This window comes from Acomys russatus, chromosome 31, assembly GCF_903995435.1.
Source record: "Acomys russatus chromosome 31, mAcoRus1.1, whole genome shotgun sequence".
Taxonomy (NCBI): domain Eukaryota; kingdom Metazoa; phylum Chordata; class Mammalia; order Rodentia; family Muridae; genus Acomys; species Acomys russatus.
Genome location: NC_067167.1, coordinates 21,765,028 through 21,784,266, shown reverse-complemented (window position 1 = coordinate 21,784,266; position 19,239 = coordinate 21,765,028). Strand labels below are relative to the sequence as shown.

The 19,239-nt window shown below is 42.5% G+C and overlaps 1 protein-coding gene across 1 annotated transcript in view; it reads right to left on the bottom strand.

Annotated features, from left to right (window-relative positions):
* Positions 1-1,181: 1,181 nt before the first annotated feature.
* Positions 1,182-19,239, bottom strand: part of Poc1b (POC1 centriolar protein B) — a 98,042-nt gene continuing 79,984 nt past the window's right edge. Inside the window, exons 11-12 of the mRNA XM_051139952.1 lie at positions 6,777-6,992; positions 1,182-1,775 (exon numbers count right to left, since the gene is read on the bottom strand). Of these exons, the coding sequence (XP_050995909.1) occupies positions 1,671-1,775; positions 6,777-6,992 (321 nt within the window). The 3' untranslated portion in view covers positions 1,182-1,670. The remainder of the gene's footprint in view (positions 1,776-6,776; positions 6,993-19,239) is intronic.

The following is a 19,239-nucleotide window of genomic DNA, read 5'->3' as shown; positions in this document are numbered from 1 at the left end:
GATCCCCTTAAGGTTGTTACAGACACAGGGCACAAGGCCCCTTGTGGAGCGGGTGAGAGCCACATGCCCTAGACATAAGGCCCTGATCACCACTGCACACTGTAGCCCAGGAGAGTACAGGTCAGCATTTCTAACTTCTAAATATTTAAAAGAGAAGACATTAATTAATTATATTTTTTAAAAAAGAGAAGTGTCTTTATTGTTTGAAACATAAAAAGGAGTAAGCAAAAATTGGTACTACATTTCATTTTTTATGTAGTCTTCTTAATGAAGGCATAAAAATAAATAAATGGCCACTTAGTTTTGTGAATACACTGCTTTTTTTTTTTTCCCAAGAAAACTGTCTTTATTGTTTGAAGCATAAAAAAGAGTAAACAAACATCAGAATTACATTTCATCTTTTATGTAGTCTTCTCAATGAAGGTATAAAAATAGATGGCCACTTAGTTTTGTAAGCTCGTAAAAATGTCTAGAGGATCACACTTATAGAGAAGGCACTTACAACATACTGTTTTATCTCATCTTCTAGAAAATAAAACAAGCTCGTAGGCACACAACTGAAACCAACTAGAGAAAAACTTCTCCATGCCCACTTCATTTTTTTTTCTTTTTTTTTCAATCTGCAGATAGAATTTGCCCCTGTTAGACAGATGTGCCTGGCCTCTGTTCTTGATGCTCACAGTCTGCTGCCTTAAAGTGCCTCTTTTCTACTTTGATTTCCATTTTGTTGAAGATAAAGAAACATTCTTGTAAGATCTTTCAGAATGCCTAGCTTATCTTCATTTCAGACCACAATTCATCAAAATAAAATAGATGTTGCAAATTTCTTCTAGCTAATTATAATGTACTTATTCAGCCACCAGTATCCCCCTAGGCAATAACATATGTGACTCATATGCAGCTATATGTATGTCTACTTTTCATCATTTGGCTTTGTAGCGCACTGAAATTGCAAACATAATCTCTGTGGAGCCAGACCACTCAGTGGGTCCCCCTTAACGGAGGAGATACAGACATGCCTCTTGTGGTTCCCACTCCCACAAGACAAGGAAAACCCTGCTCTCTCATGTGAGCACAGGTGCTCATTAAAATAAGTGGATTCTTGCTGCAGAAATTCTGTGGGAGCATCTTTTTAAGGCAGTAAGAGTGTAGTAGGTTTTTTTTTTTTTTTTTTAACCTGAAAGAAACATGAGCCAGCTCAATAATGTGTTTTCTATATTTCAGGTGCTCTTTGAAAGCAAGTGAATGATTTCATCTCCAGGATGTGTTCACCTAAGAAATACACTAATTACCTTCAGGAATTGCCTGAACACGGTCAATCTGAAAGGATTTAACAATAAAATCTAGAGGTCTGCTTACTTTCCTCCTGGGGATTTACATGTCAAATAAAAAGTGACATTTCAAATAATATGGGGGGGGGGATGGGGTGATTTAAACGTTCATAACTTTATTACTGCAATTATACCTGGGAGGAGCGTAAATTGATCCTTGACATTGATTTATGTGTTTCAGTCAGTCCTCAGAAATGACTTGACCCTTTGGTGCTGTTGCTCACCCTCTGAAGGAAGTACGGTAATTAGTGTGTGGTGTGGGTGTGCGGACCGCCTCTGCTACCTTCCTGAGTGTGAACACGTCCTCCTCCACTGGCCGGCGCTCACACGCTCTCCTGGTCAGCTCCTCTGCTGGATGACACTGAAGAGCTTCTGCTGGTTCTCAAGGCAGTCCCTCAGCTTATCTTCTGTTAAGGTCAGGCGCTGCTCCAGGATGGAGACGGTCTGCAGGGAAGGAGACATGCATCAGCGCCCTGGAAGCTCGCCATTGGCCAGGTGAGGGGGCAGCTCCGTGGGAGATCCTTTTTAGGGCTTGGAGAGGCATCATCTGTCCCCAGATGGTTAAAAAATGGGGGCCCAACTTAGTGTGCGGCTGACACCACTGAGAGAGCAGAGCGTTACCAAGTATCGAGGGACTGAAAAGAAAGAGAGAACACCTAACCCAAACCAAACAAAACAACTGATGCCTATGAAGAAAAGGGGACCTAAGGCCAGGCCTCTGGAGAATATTCTTCTTTAAGATCTTCCTGAAGACATAGGGTTAGGGACAATGTCATCTACAGTACTCTAAGCCATAGGTGAGGCTACACATTCCCAGCCCAGGCACTGCAGACATGTCCCCACTGGCCATTTTGTCATAGTCCATCCCATAGTGTGCCGTCCCTACAGCACTATGGACAGATGACTGACGCCATGACTGCCATCAGTTGCCACATCCAGTTAAGGACTCGGCAGCCTGGTGGGAGGACCGAAGGGTAAAGACCATCTAAGCTCTGCTGCTGCTGAGCACACCACGGGACCTGCTGGAGTCTAGCCCTCCTAACGCCTTCAGTGTATAATACATGCCCTCACAATATAGTCGTATGCAAACTATACTAAACAATTGTGATAATGTCCATCTTTTATAACTTTGTATATAATAAAACAAAAGCAACCCCCTTTTTATTATAAACTAAAATGCAGACGAGGAACCCACACAAACCTCACATGTTGCTTAGTAAGTTCCCATGAGCCCAGCTGTCACTACAGCCATGATCTAGAACTTTTCCAGTGGCTTCCAGGGTTTTGTCTCTTACCCTTCTATACCAGCCTTTACTCCTACCGGCCTGAAATCACTTTTTTATGTTACCTTATGATTTTAACTCACACACATCACACCTTTCCCTTTCTTTTCCTGACAGTCAACATTAGCAGGCTCAGGCCATTTGTCTATGACCCAATTAGCACACAGCTCAGCCTACACTTTCCTCTTGTGCAGTGGCCGCAGGGTCCTAACCCGGAGCCACTGGTGATCTATTTTCTCATGAGAGGGCGCGATGGCAATGCTGGGTGTCTCTCCTTCAGTGATATTCAATGGTACTCACTAAAATTCTTTTCTTAATTGGTACACTTTTTAAATAGGAAGATGTTTTTGTTTGTTGGTTTTTTGTTTTTCTTTTATTAAAAGACTTTTTAAAAATATTTATTTATTTATCATGTATACAGAATTTTGACTGCATGTATGCTTGCAAGCCAGAAGAGGGCACCAGATCTCATTATAGATGGTTGTGAGCCACCATGTGGTTGCTGGGAATTGAACTCAGGACCTTTAGGAGAACAGACAGTGCTCTTAACCTCTGAGCCAGATCTCCAGCCCCATTTTAAAGATTTATTTATTTTATTTATTGTATATGAGTGCTTTATCTGCTGAAGAGGGCATCAGATCACATTATAGATGGTTGTGAGCTACCATGTAGTTGCTGGGAATTGAACTCAGGACCTCTGGAAGAGCAGGTGGTGCTCTTAACCACTGAGCCATCTCTCCAGGCCTGTTTTTGTTTTTCTAGACAGGGTTTCTTTGTGTAGCCCTGTCTGTCCTGGAACTCAATCTATAGTGGGCTGGCCTCAAAATGACATCTGCCTGCCTCTCCCTCCCTAGTCTGGGGATTGAAGGCCTGTGTCACCATTGCGGCATAAATAAGAGTTGTTAAAAGAAGGGGGGTTGGGAGCACATTCCCTTATTGACTGACTACTTGGTTATCCAGTAATAGAGCTCATAGAGGGAAGGCAAACAAGCTTAACTGTCACAGCAAAGAAGTGCCTTTGAAGGTAACAGTCATCATTTGAAAGCCTTTCATGTTCCACAAAAAACAGTTTATCATTAAATAAAAGTAATCATGATGCTGATGATGTTTTCTTAAATATTTATTATGTGCCAAGTAACCTTCCAGATACCACACATCCGTACACGCAGGTGTGCACACAGAGAGTTATACATTCTAAAGTTGCTGGTGTGCACATTAGCAATATCTTTAATACTAATTCCGTTATCGGCTACCAAGTCCACTTGATCTTGCTTCTCTCCTCTCTCGCTGTAATAGCTATAAGCCCTGCAGCTCAGGTGCTCACTCAGGCTGGCACAGACTCGCCGCTCTTCTGGAGGCATGCTCTGCCTTGCCTTCACTTCTTTAATATATAAAAGGAAACGACCCCCTTCAAGTTAACAGTAACACAACCATAGAGGAATTTAATGAGGCATAAAGTGATGCATTAGCTGTGAACCAGGTAAAGAGGAGGAAGGAGCCACAAAGGTGAGGAACGGTGAGGGAACAGATTCATTTGGAGAGACCTAAGGAGGACCTGACTGACAGGTGACAGGGAAGAAAGTCCTGTCAACTAAAACTGATCTGGCACCTGAAAGGTCAGTCGTGTCTAAAGGAAAGGAATATCTGGTAAGCACAGGGAGGTCACCCGTAGCACACAATTTCAAAGGAAAAATGCAGGAGTTTAGTATGATTTTTAGTGAACAATTATGACTCCAAAGTCTCCTGTAGTTCTTTCTCATGGTGTATGTCAGAACTCCGAAACCACAGACATGCCACTTAACTTCAAGGGCCCCGAGATGGTGTGTGCATGACAATATGTGTGCTTAATTACCGGTCCTAAACACTGGTGACAGAGGGAAACGGGCCCTGTGGCAGTGGAACTAGGCACTGCACAGTCCCGAGCAGCCCGGTGACAGGCAGTGGAACTAGGCACTGCACAGTCCCGAGCAGCCCGGTGACAGGCAGTGGAACTAGGCTCTGCACAGTCCCGAGCAGCCCGGTGACAGGCAGTGGAACTAGGCTCTGCACAGTCCCGAGCAGCCCGGTGACAGGCAGTGGAACTAGGCTCTGCACAGTCCCGAGCAGCCCGGTGACAGGCAGTGGAACTAGGCTCTGCACAGTCCTGAGCAGCCCGGTGACAGGCAGTGGAACTAGGCTCTGCACAGCCCCGAGCAGCCCAATGACAGGCATAGCCAGCAGTGAGAACGGAGGTGATGTCTATGCAGGAGTTATTTGACACTGAAATAGTCACTCTGGGCAAGAAGCTGACCTCGCTCTATCTCATACCCAAGAGCTGGAAGATTTTTAGTACTATATTTAAGATCCATTATACTTCTTTTTTGCTGTGGTAAAATGGCCTCAAGAGACTGGCTAGGATTTTTTTTTTAAGATTTATTTATTTTATTTATTGCATATGAGTGCTTTATCGGCTGAAGAGGGTATCAGATTACATTATAGATGGTTGTGAGCCACCATGTGGTTGCTGGAAATTGAACTCAGGACCTCTGGAAGAGCAGGTGGTTCTCTTAACCACTGAGCCATCTCTCCGGCCCTAGCTAAGATTTTAAAATAGGAAGACAAACCACCTGCTCTGGAAGAAACTCTGGAGAGAGACACCACACACTGGAAGGCAGAGTATTTTCAGGGAAAACTATAAACTTCAGCAATATTTTGTACTACAATGGAGTTTTTACTTATAGTAATCTATTCTTATGCCATTAAATATTTCTTTATAAATGACCTAATATAAAAATACTATATCATGGGCTGGGCATGGTGGTGCTCACCTTTAATCCCAGCACTCGGGAGGCAGAGGCAGGTGGATCACTATGAGTTCGAGTCAGCCTGGTCTAAAAAGGGAGTCCAGGACAGCCAAAACTACACAGAGAAACTCTGTCTTGAAAAACCAAAAACCAACCAAACAAACAAACCAAACTACATCACAAATTCAAAGGATTCACTTAGAACCAATGGCATTTTTAGCACTGAGTACCACTGTTGTTTGCACAGATGACACAGAAGGCCAGAGAGGAGACATGAATACACACACACACACACACACACACACACACACACACACACACACACACACGGGGCGGGGGGGGGGGGCGGGAGAGAGAGGGCTTCTAAGATACTCTGTACAGGACAACTTAGTTGTTGCTACTCTCTGAGCATCTCCATGCCACCCAAGAACAAGAAGAAGGAGGAGGAAGAGTGAGAAGGAGGAAGAAGATAAGGAGGAGGAGGAGAAATATCTCCTCTGCCCAGCACTCTGGAGGTAGAGGCAGGCAGATCTCTGTGAGTTTGAGGCCAGCCTGGTCTACAAAGGGAGTCCTGGACAGCTAGAACTATAAGAGAAACCCTGTCTCAAAAAATAAAAAAACAAACCAAAACCAAAAATAAATAAATATCTCCTCTGTGAGCAAAATTGGAAACAACCTAGTGGCAGTAGCCACACTAAAACCTTTACTGACATCCTGGAATAGTGTATTCATTACGGTGTAGGCTGCTGTCTCCTCTGTGACATTAGAGGAAGAAAGGAGGAAGAGGAGGAGAGGTCCATACAGTCAGCCAAAAAAGACAAAAGCCCAGTAAATAAGTCTGGAGGCAAGGCCAAAAAGAAGTGGTCCAAAGGCAAAGTTCGGGACAAGCTCAACCATCTTGTCTTATTTGACAAAGCCTCATATGACAAACTCTGTGAGGAAGTTGCTAACTGGAAGTATATTACCCCAGCTGTGGTCTCTGAGAGACTGGAGATTTACAGTTCCTTGGCCAGGGCAGCCCTTCAGGAGCTACTTTAGCAAAGGACTTATCAAGCTGGCTTCAAAGCACACAAGCCCAAGTAATTTACACCAGAAACACAAAGGGTGGAGATGCCCCAGCTGCTGGTGAAGATGCAGGAGCCGATTCGATCAGCTGTACATTTGGGAAAATAAAACTTTGTTAAATGAAAAAAAAAAAAAAAAAAAGATACTGTGTACAAATTAAATTTGCTCAGGTAGCTTAGCCCTTAGTGTCTTGCTAATGACTCATTGTTTGAGTATGCCTTGCCAGTAAAATTCCCCTGCTCGGTTAGTTTCACATCCCACTGTCCCCAGGACTACTCTCTGTATCTCAGCCTTGAGGCAGAAGGTCAACCCACCTGTGTTAAGATGTTGAGCTGTTCCATGATGTGCTCTAGAGCATCAGTCACGGCGAGGGGCACGCTCCTCTGGGTTTCTGAGGGCAGGTCACTGACGTCTTCTGTGTTCTTTTTCACAGTGGCTGATGAACAGTCTAGCATTAAGGAAGGATTCAGGAAATACTCACAGATGTCTTCACCCTTGTCTGGCATGGCTCGACTGGTGTAATCCGTTGTCTTTAATGTCATGGAAATAAACAGAAAGAGTTTGAGTTTTACTTATTTATTTATTTATTTTATTTAGTTTTTCAAGACAGAGTTTCTCTACGTGGCCTTGGCTGTCCCAGACTTGCTTTGTAGACCAGGCTGGCCTCGAACTCACAGAGATCCATCTGCCTCTGCCTCCTGAGTGCTGGGATTAAAGGTATGCACCACCATGTCCAGCAACAGTTCAAGTTTTAAAATGTAAACATATACACTCATATGCATACATAAATATATATCTAACAGTTCCAGATTTACACCGAATCATTTATCTTTTTTATATAATAAAATATATAACTTACATTTACAATAAAGAAACAAAGCTAACAGTAAAGAAAATTTATAAAGTTTCTTCATTTTCTGTGAAATACTTCCTAAATGCCTGTCTGGTTAGGAGTTTTACCATTTTAAAAAATTGCTAAATGAACTTTATTTTCCTTCTGCACCCATTAAGATGACTATTAATGCCCCAAAGGAAAGTAACAAAATACAGCATTACATTCTCTATGATTATTTGTTCATAAGAACGGGCTGCTGACGAGTTTCCTAACTCAGTTGAGCCTCCTAAGCTTAAGCCACAGTTAAGAAGCTAGAGAGCAAGGCTAGATAGTATTTAACCATTTATATAAACAACAATCAAAATGGGGAAATGTGATAACATACTAAAACCACTGGGTGCCAGAGGCTGAATGTGAGGAGAGTAAGGAGACCCTGGCAACGCACATGAGGGTGAGGAAAGCATCCTAAAAGCCCCTCGGGAGTAACAAGTATTCTAAAACCTGTCACAGGAGGGGTTCAAGAGATGGCTCAGCGGTTAAGAGCGCTGTTTCCCAGCATCCACATGGGGGCTCACAAACATTTCTAACAATGCCCTCTTCTGGCCTCTGAGGACACTGCATGCGTGTGGTGCACATTCTTATACAATGCCCATACACATTAAAAAAAAAAAAAAAAAAGTAATCATATAGCATACCTTTGTGAATTTATTAAATAGTAGCAAAGTGTACATGTTAAAAAGTCAATTTAATAGCACATATATTTCCTCACTGAAGTTATTATGAAAATAGAACCCACATGCCTCAGAGGTTTGTTTTGTTTTGTTTTGTTTTTCCCTATTCTTAAAATTCCTGGTTATTGCTAGAGGTCTGGGGGTTTGTTTCTGCAGGTATTTCTGCTGACAAAGTGACTTGTGGGGCTCCCTGACTTCACCCTCTCAGTGATTCTACGGGGAGACCCTGCTGGGCTCATGGCCTCCTCTAGTGTCTGTCCTAGCGAGGCTGAGTCCCATTTGACCTCCAAAGTATATCTGAGTTTTCAAGCAAGGAAACAAGTGCTGAGCAGAAAACAGCCTGTCCAAGGGCAGACATGATATGTGTGGGAAAGAACCAACGTCAAGTAGAAAAGCTCCAGAAGTCCTCTACGTGCAGAACTGAGGGGCAAAGCCGCCACTTTTTGTGATACTCTCTACCATCTTGTAGGAAGGTGAAACTTTCAAATTTCCCTGATACAAAGACATAACTATTCACTGTTTGTCAAAAATAATGAAAACAAACTGAAAATGCACTGTTATTATTATTACCAGCTAGGGTGAGGCCAAGGGCCTTGTGTACACTAAGCTTTGTCTCAGCCCCAGCTCACTACTCTTAATTCCAGCTAGTTTTGAAAGTATGTAGAAGCCACAGCTTTGTAATCTCACTTGGCTCAGTGGACCTGGCTGCCCAGAGTCCTCGTTCACTGAGCAGGTGTTTCTAAAGCGGCCCTCACCTGGAAACAACTCCTCCTCACAGATGGCCTCTCTTCATCTACAACTGGCTCTGCTATCCTGTCTTTTTCAGCCTCCAGCTTTCTGCCTCACTCACTTGTAGTCAGAAATGCCTTGGACCCCTGTGAAGGCCAGGCCTTCCATTCACTGGCATGGAGTCTTCTTTTCCTCCATGGCCGTAAACATCTGTATGTATGACTGCTACTTGTCTATTTCCTTTCCTCTCCAGGCCATCTCTACTAATTGCTGTATCTTCTGGAGCGAGCACCATTTCTAACACTAGCAGTTCTTGGTGACCTCTGACAATGTTAACCTGTCACAAGTAGTTTTCAGTGCTGTCATCAAAAGTGGAAAGCAAACTCTCTACAACCAAGGCAGCTACTTACAAACAAACAAACAAACAAACCGGGGATCATAACATGTTGAAGTGTTTACACAGCCACAGATAATTGTGATGATAACAAGTCTAGCCTTTCGTGGCAAAAGGTCCCAACTTAGGGCTTGATTAATGAGCTTAGGCTATATCACACTGGTTATTAAAAGGAAAACAAGCACCAGGCGTGGTGGCGCAACGCCTTTAATCCCAGCACTCGGAAGGCAGAGGCAGGCGGATCGCTGTGAGTTCGAGGCCAGCCTGGTCTACAAAGAGAGTCCAGGACAGGCAAGGCTACACAGAGAAACCTTGTCTCAAAAAACAAAAAACAAAACAAAAAAAACCAAAAAACAAAACAAAACAAAACAAAAGAGTAAAACAGAGGGTAAAAGGTCATAGGAAGTCAAAGTAATAAAGGAATTCCAATTGAGTCTTAATATCTTTGTTTGGGGACAAAACCCCACCGGATTATCACCACAGAATACATGGTTATGGTAAGAAAAGGAAGCATGCAGGCAGAGAGAAAGAACCACCACTCCATACCCCAAACAAACGTCAGCCAGCCGATGTCAGCCTTTGTGTCAAAGGGACTACAACCTACATACTGGCTGATTCATCTCTACCAAGCAATCCTACCTTTGCTTTTTGTCTGTAGAGAATAAAAATGAGACACACACACACTACAGGATTAAAAAGAAGCCATGCTATAAGAAAATTGAAAAGAAACCATGTTTAAGATTCTGTCCTGGCAAAGTTCACCAAATGGGTGTACAGCACCACCTCTTCCCAAACACAGATGCTGATGCTGGGAGCAGATGCTTACAGGGCTCCACATCATGCCAAGCATCTGCCAGGGACAAACGTGGACACGATATGATGCTTGCTCTGGTGGGAGCACTACAGGCATGGCTGGTACTAAGTCAGCAGGAGAGCCTGCAGACAGAGGACTCTAGAACTGAAAAAACAAAACAAACAACACAGCTGTGGTAGGTTCAAAAAGGAAGGTGCCACACTGCATCCCTTGTATTGCTGACATTTGAGCAGCAGGGAACAGTGATGCATTTGTTGATTCAGTAAACAAGGTCTTCCCATGGTGGGCATCATGAGTGTCGCAGCTAGGAATATGTCATACATGGTACTTCCTTGTGACATCTACAATTCTCCTGGGAACCGTTTACTAAGAAAACATCAGGGCAATCTCCACCTAACTTCTCCTTTGCTGTCAAATACTAAATCTATCACTGTTGTCAAAAACAAGTGGAAAACCAATGCAGTCCAGACAAGGCCAGAATGAACTGGAGTTGCTCAAAGGTCCTTTTCTATAGGTTAAAAGATCCCATTTTTGCTGGGCGATGGTGGCGCACGCTTTTAATCCCAGCACTTAGGAGGCAGAAGCAGGTGGATCTCTGTGAGTTCGAGGCCAGCCTGGTCTACAAAGCGAGTCCCGTACAGTCAAGGCTACACAGAGAAACTCTGTCTCGAAAAACAAAAACAAAAACAACAAAAGTCCCATATTTCACTTAACAAAAAATAGAGTCAAAGGACAAAGCTGCTTGATGTAAGCAAGTCTGAAAGTCACACTCTATAGACAAGTGACCCAACCAATTCTTCAAATGTCACATTAATTTTCATGGATAAGGTATTATCATTTACATTAGAGGATACAAGCTAAATATTTAATTTTTAAATATTTATGTGTATGTGTGTTTGCAATATTTATGTGTGTGATGCGTGCAAAAGCCTAACGGAGGCCAGAAGACTTCAGACTTCTCAGAATTGGAATTACAGATGTTTTTGAATCTGTGTCAACTGCTCAGCCATTGTTCCAGTCCCAAAATATATTTGAATTTTAGTTGGCCTGAAGTTGGCATCAGGAGCCATCCTTATCACTCTTTACCTTACACATTACGTGGGGACTCCCACTTGAACCCCGAGTCTGCTGGTATGGCAATTCTGCCTAACCAGCTTGTTCTAGGGGATCATCAGTCTCTGCGTTCTAAGTACCTGAATTATAGAGAGGGGCCGTCACAACCACCTGGCATTTATGTGGGTTCTGGGGACTCCAAACTCTGGTCTTTATGCTTATACAGCAAGCGCTGTAACCCTGGAGCCATGTCACTGCCTTGATGGGAACCATTAAGCAGAAGGAAAGCACAGGTATCACAGGATGGTAAGGATGTACTGACTCATCAAACAGGCAGGGTAGGCACTAGCAGACCTTCCTGTTAAGTGAGACCAGCCAACCACCTATCTAGTCAAACAAAGTCAGGGACTCTGGTGTTGGAAGAGTAGGCAGAGGGACTGCAGCCTAGCTGCAGTTTTTGTGGGTAAGCACAACTGAGGGACAAGGGGTAAAGAGCATGGATGTGAGGGACCAAGACATCTAAGCTACCCAAAGAGAAGCACAGACGTGGGGGACCAGCAATGGAAAGGCCTGGTGGCTGGGGTCTCTTCTAGGGTTTATGAATCATCAGCTGGGAGGGACAGAGGTAGTTGCCAGAGTGCGAGGCACTACGCAGAGTTTATCATCAGCACAAAGGGTTCAGCCTGTCACTGAGTCCCTCTGAGAACCCTGACAAAGGAAGGATGACTATCCTTCAAAGGTGAATGAGTATGGTTCTATGTGTTGCTCTTTTCCCAAGATCAAGGCCATCTTGACAGGAGTGGATGGGAAACACAGAAAAGAGCAATAGCTTCCCTTGATGAATCTGCACAGGGCTGCACAAAAAATTCATGGTCAATTTCTAAAACTCTTAGACTCCCTAGACTATTTACTTTGAATGAAAAAATCACATGATTTATATGCTTATATCTATACAGACCCATCTGATCAAGTTTGATCGACTTCAGTGCATTTCTAGAATAAAAATTAGAAAACGTTATGTGAATTTTTTCCTCTCCAAAATTAAGTTTACAAAGTTTAGAAAGTCTCCCCCCTCAACTCCAGGTCTTCAGAGTTCTGTGTAGCCCTGGTTGTCCTAGAAGTAACTCTGTAGAATAGGCTGTTCTTGAACTCAGAGATCTGCCTGCCTCTGACTCCTGAGTGCCCGGGTTAAAGGTGCACCACCATACCTGGCTCTCTTTGCCCCCTTTCTCCACAAATTAACAAGTTAATAAATTAGCTAACCAAAAGCCCAAACAACCATATCCAACCATGATGGTTAATTTTGAATGACAACTTCATAGGGTCTAGAATCACCTAGAGATGGGCTCTGGGCAAACCTGTGAGGGATTATCTAGATAATGTAGTTAAGGTGACAAGACCCACCCACTGTAGGGGCAGCACTCAATGGGCTGGAGTCCCAGACTGAAATAAAGGGAGAGAGTGAGCTGATCATAAGTACTCAGGGTTTCTACTCCAGGGCTCTCTCTCCTGAATCTATACTGAGCCTGAGGGGCTGCAGATGTATGCTTTCTCAGTATCCTATGCAATGTGAGCAGTCCCCTCACACTCCTCCTATCATGACTGCCCTACAGCAACAGACAGGCTATGCTCAAACTCAAAGCCAAAATGAACTCTATCCTTAAGTTGTTTTGTTGGGTATTTTGTTTCAACAACAAAACAAGTTAACTAAGAAAATATACCAATAAAACCAACCAACCAGCCAAACCAACTAATCAACAAACCAACCAACCAATCAACTAACCAAAGCAACCAACCAACCAACAATCAACCAACCAACCAAACCAACTAACTAACCAATCAACCAACCAACCAAACCAACCAACCAACCAAACCCGCCAACCTACCAACCAACTAATCAACCAATCAACCAAACCAACCAACCAATGAATCAACCAACCAAATCCACCAACCTACCAACCAACTAATCAACCAACCAACCAAACCAACCAACCAATGAATCAACCAACCAAACCAACAACCTACCAACCACCCACCCAACCAACCAACCAACCAACCAACCCATCAACCAACCAAACCAACTAACTAACCAATCAACCAACCAACAAAACCAACCAACCAACAAACCAACGAACACATATACAAAAGCAGAACAAAGCACATAATACAAAAATGCAAAAAACTTTAGGTATAAAGTTTCACAGATGTCTTGAAAAACACATCCCATAGGGATATCAACTAGGATATCCAAATGATTTGTTCCTTTGGAAACAACAGCTGAGGACACAAATCCAGCATTACCATTGTTTCTAATTGCTATTTTTGTTTCTATAGGAACTGATCTGTTTTACAGGTATGAGTGGGTAGAATACTAGGATAAATGAGATTTATACAAAACTGTTCTTGTACTTTCACTTACCACTATATGATTAAGAAAACAGACTCTATTGTCAGTTACTCAATGGAAGATCCTAATGGCCACCTGATCTAGAAACCTATGCCACAGTAGAGTTATCTTAATTAATAATTTAAGCACTGACTACAGCCATCTGTAGATTGGGAAAGAGGCAGAGTGAGACAGAATCAGTGGCGCTCTCTCTTCTGAACGGACACTGAGCTTCAAGGGCTGCAGATGATGCTTTCTCAACATTCTGGGCAAACACAACACCAAGAAAGCTTCTTGCCAACTTAGCAGGGAAAACAGATGAGCACTGTAAGTCCTGTTGTTAAACCTCAAGGGATTCAGAGTACGGAAGTCATACTTAATCTCTTTTACATGGAATTCCACAGGAACCATGTATGTACCATGCTAATGTATAGGGCAAAAATCTAGAGTTATCATGAACTGTTTTTAAAAGGTATGTATACATGCACAACGGTGGAGTGCTTGCCTAGAACTACTGAGGTTCTAAATTTGATCCCTACCACTGCAAGCAATCAGATAAAAAGGTTCTTCCAAAAGATCTGAGGTCAGGTCCCACCACTCAAGTCAAAGCCCAAAACCACCTGTAATGTCAGCTCCAGGGGATTTCATGCTCTTTTTTGTCTTTTGCTGGCTTGTGCACACATATATGCATAATTTAAAGTATTAAAAACAATATATTTTTACAAAGATATTTTATATTCAAGTACTTATATACTAGAATAGAAGGTGGTGGCGGCGACAGCGGGGCAGGGGTAGGGTGGGGGTGGGAGAGTTGCAAAGCCACAGGCGATTTAGTTCCATTCCTATCACATCTCAGGGATCTTCTCTGTCCATCATTGAGAATTAGTGCAAACAGCAATCAAGCAAGAGTAATAACTCAAGAGATGGAACAGTGAGCCCATTGTGGCACCAGCATGCCCAAAGACAGCACAGAGCCTTGCTGCTTCCTATCAGGTAATACTTGATTTCCTTTTCAAGTCCCAACTATGCTTTTAAAAACCCAGTGAAAACCATACAGAAGCTAGCTGCGGCGGCACATGCCTTTAATCCTAGGACCCAGGAGGCTGAAACGGCAGCTCTTTGAGTTCGAGGCCCGCCTGATCTCCTGAGTAAGTTCCAGGACAGCCAGGACTACACAGCTAAACCATGTTTTGAAAACAAACAAACAAACAAACAAACAAAAAAAAAAAAAGAAAGAAAAAAGAAAAAAGAAAAAAGAAAAAAAGAAAGAAAATAGTATGGAGTAACAAAGCAACACCCTCTTCTAGCACAGAAAACTACGTGTACCTTCCTTGATCTGTGTCCTTTCCTCTGAAATTACTACATTATCCTAATCAGCCCCTTTACTTTTGTCACTCATGAAGACATCCCTGTTAGAACTTCCCATAGTGCTCCATGACTGCTGTTGGTTTTGGTGCTTTTTATTAGTTGCCATCCACAGCAATGAATAAAACTCTGTGACTGTCTGTCTTGGTTACTTTTTATTGCTGTCACAAAATGATCAAGGCAACGGACAGAAGCAAGGGTTTCCATCACTCTCTCAGCAGGAAACAGGCAGCAGGCAGGCAGGAAGCAGGAGACAGGCAGGTAGGCAGCAGGCAGGCAGGCAGGCAGGAGGCAGGAGGCAGCAGACAAGCAGCAGCAGGCAGGCAGGAAGCAGGAGGCAGGCAGGCAGGCATGGTGTTGGAGTAACAGCTGAGAGCTCACATCTCAATCCACATGGGATCCACAAGCAGAGACAGAGCATACTGAGAAAGGGGTGAATCTTTTGAAATTTCGAAGCCTGCCCCACTGACATACCTCCTCCAACAAAGACACCTCCAGATTCTTCCTAAACAGTTCTACCAACTAGGGACCAAGTTTACAAACATATGAGCCTAAGGGGGCCTTCTCATTCATATCAGCACCAGCCCAAAAATTACAAACACTCATAGAATAAAAATGAAAACAGCCAGAGTAATAAGTGCACTGTGCATATAAAAAACAGAGCAGACCAGTACTGGGGGGGGGGGGGCGGGGGCGGAAACCTCATGTTACAAATTATTAAGTTTAGGTAAAATGTATTTGTGAAAAATTACTTCCCAAGCTTGCTTATTCTCTGAGAAAAGTAATATTATTCATTGGTTATCCTTGCAAGCCACTATTTGCTGTTTCTCAAAACTTCTTGTGCCAAAATTAGCAGAAATGAGCTGTGTATTAGAAGTAATTCATATAAGCCACATGGAGCAACTAAACCAAGGTCTGCACATGTGAAGAGACTATCTTCCAGGCTGTACCCGTGTCAGTGCTAGAAGAGGCCGTTTTAAGGCAGGAAGTCATCCAGCCATTTAACAAGGCCACAGTCACACCTGGCAAAACTGTGGCTCATCACTTACAGGACACACATTTTATTTATTGTTCTAGTCACCAGTAGGCACAACATGAACATTCTAGCAGGATTAACAACTCTGTGCTGACTGGCAACAGTAACGTGTATTTAGAGTGCGGTACTGAAACCTTTCCTTCAGTCTATTTATTGTCATTAGGCCACCCAGGGAGTGGAAGCACTCTGTGCGGCCTCAGTATATACAGGGTGCATTATATTAATCATCTTAATTTGCATTTATAAAACAATGAAGTCTTTACCCATTTTCCAAAACCGATACACTCTGGCCTTACTCAGTCACTATAGTGCCTCCATTTTTCTTAAGACAATCAGTAGCTTTTGCTTGCATTTCTGCTAAAGGTGGTATCACCCAATTGTGTGTTACATTATATAATGTGGTGGTTATCTATTTGGAAATCAAGTCACAAGCCTGATTTTACTCCTTTATCTTCTGTGTATTTGCTGAATGACCTAGGACAAATCACTTGACCTCTTAAGTCTCAATGTCCTCATACCTGAAATGGAAATGATAAATTTGGGATACAGTATACAGCTGTTGTGGGAATTTAGGATTATTCTGCAGTTTGTATTAAATTGTATAAGCATCAGTATAGTCATGTGCACGCCCATTCTAAACTCCATCTTTACAGAAAGTGGTTGTTGTACCCTTACCTCTTTCACACAGTTGACAGCTTAGTAAACACTTGCTGTCAAAGTTCTTGGTTAAATGATTACTTGAATGATGAATTAAGTATTTCCTTATTCATTATGCTCTATTTCCCCTCCTTCTTTTCTACCTGTTATGCCCAGCTTCTCAAGTCACAAGCTATTAAAGGGCATGTGGGAGTTTAATACTAAACTAATGGACCAAATTAAATAAACATTATCTGAATCATAAATGAGGTAGATGCTAAGTACATATATTTAAGATGAAAATCCTTCAAGCAAAAATGAAGACATTTTAATTATCAGTTTGTCTGTCACAAACACTTGTGTGTTCTCGCTCACATATGGAGCTTAGCTCAAATTCACTAGTTTTGGGTGTTTAATTCAGAGTTCCAGTAAGTCCACCCATCTCAAAAGAGGCCATTGGGAGAGGGATATATTAAAGGAGGGTGGATAGTAACTCACAGGTAATAAGAACAAAGAGTGTAAAAACTAGGAGTGAAAAGGCTTGAGTGGGGCTGGGGGTGGGGAGGTAAGAGGGAGAGCCAACTAAAATGAAAGGAGTAGGAAAGAGGAATACAGAAACCCACAATCTTCCAACTAAACTAAGATGAAAATAATACATGGCAAATATTTCCCCCTTGGAGCTATGGGTAGTTAAACAAAACCACAATGCTAGGGATGGGATAATGCCTTAGGAGGAGTTGGTCAAGGAAGTCCTAGAAGCCCACAGAAGAATACAGGCTGTTGCCATTGCTTCCGGTGCCCACCAACGATAAGATCCTATGACTGAATATATTACACACCTTGGTTATGTGACATAGAAAAAAAATCAAGCTGAAACAGAGCCAGAAACCTCCTCCCTGATGACTTGCTTTCAGAAGGTGCTGCACAGGTTGCTAAAGGAGAAGAGTCTCCACGCATCAACCTTCCCAGTAAGATGTGCCCATTTGTGTAACAGTGACATGATTGGTACAGGGTAACCAACTGTTGTCTCATTAGATTTGAAGCCCATTTCACAGGAAATAATCCTTATCTGGTACTCAAAATGAAACGACATACGACCTGGGGGATGGGAACTGAATAATGTTGTTTAGCTAAATTGACATAAATTCAAATCACCATATGCACATATACTTATTAATATCTAGTGACAATTACCACTCTTAGCCTTAATTAAAGCATTTATTACTAGTGAATTAAGACCAAATCAGAGTCAAATTCTGAGAATTCAGGGACAGATGAGTGCTCTCTGCTCACAAGACATTTTATAGCATCTCTCCAAGACTTAGGGAATTCTGCATGAGATGGAGCAGGCAGGGCGTAAGCACCGGAAGACAGGGAGAAAGACAATACACAGCCACTGTAACCAACAGTCAACAATGACAGATGGCTGCACTGGGCCTGCACAAGACTGAGCCCATCACAGACAGACAAGTATGAAGGCAACCCAGGGAGCCCTACCCCTCAGGGATGCACCATTTTGGATGGATAGGTTTAGGGAAGGTTAAGAGTCATTAGCTTTGACTGTGTACCCAGGATGATCCCACCAAGCTCCAGTGGATAGCATCAATGCACACAGATGGCCCTGATTAGTCAAATGGCTCATACGACAAAACCAAAGGTCATGACTCTGGGAACTGGAATAGGAGAGGAAGAGCATGAAGTTGATAGCAAGGGAAGCAAAAGGGAGTATGGGAGAGAGTGACTGTAATGTGCTACATGAATGTACGAGACTGTAAGAAACAATGATAAAAAGAGAGATTGTGAGAGGTAGTATTAGGAAAAGCTTCCAATTTCAGTCAGGTGATAAAAATGTACAAATAATTATTAAAGAGTATATATAGTAAGCTTAAAATGACTTAAAAATCCTAGTCCCATTATTTTAACAGACAAATAATAATTTAATTTTCTTTTCCTTTTTTTTTTTTTTTTCAAGACAGGGTTTCTCTGTGTAACTTTGGCTGTCCTGCTTGTTTTGTCGGCCAGGCTGGTCTCGAGATCCACCTGCATCTGCCTCCCTGAGTGCTGGGATTATAGGCGTGTGCCACTACTGCCCAGCAAAATACTTTTCTAACACTGGCAAGGGAACCAATTAAACATTAGGTAATTAGACCTATTAACTCACTGCAAATATGTAACACTTTGTTGATACTCACACTTATGTAACTGAGCCAGGCCTCCTGGTACAGGCCTGCACTCCTAATTCAATACAACCTGGGCTACAAATTAGTTGAAGGCCACCCTGAAGTACTTAGTAAAACACTGTCTTAAGGAACAAAAAAATGGTGGTAGCACACGCCTTTAATTCCAGCATTCCAGTTGCAGAGGCAAGCAGATCCCTGTGATTTCAAGGCCAACCTGCTCTGCAGAACAAGTTCCAGGACAGCCAGGACTAGACAGAGAAAATATGTCTCAACAAACAAACAAAACCACATAAAAAACAACAACAACAACAACAACAACAACAACAAAAACTAGAGCAAAACTTATATAACTAGAGATAGTTGAGAAATCATAAGTCTCCAGAAAGAGCAAGACTCTCATAAGGTATAAAGGTAGTGTATTGTAATGTCTTTTTGTACGTAAAAGATATGTTTTCTCCCTTTCCAATTTTGCTAGTGAAAGAAACTCAGAAACCCAAGGAAAAATTTAAAAATAATGACTTTGATACAATTTTTTTTCAACATAACCATTAGGAAAAAGCCCAGGAATATATAAGATTTGAATAAACATAGAACTCAGGTCCTGTCACAGACACCATG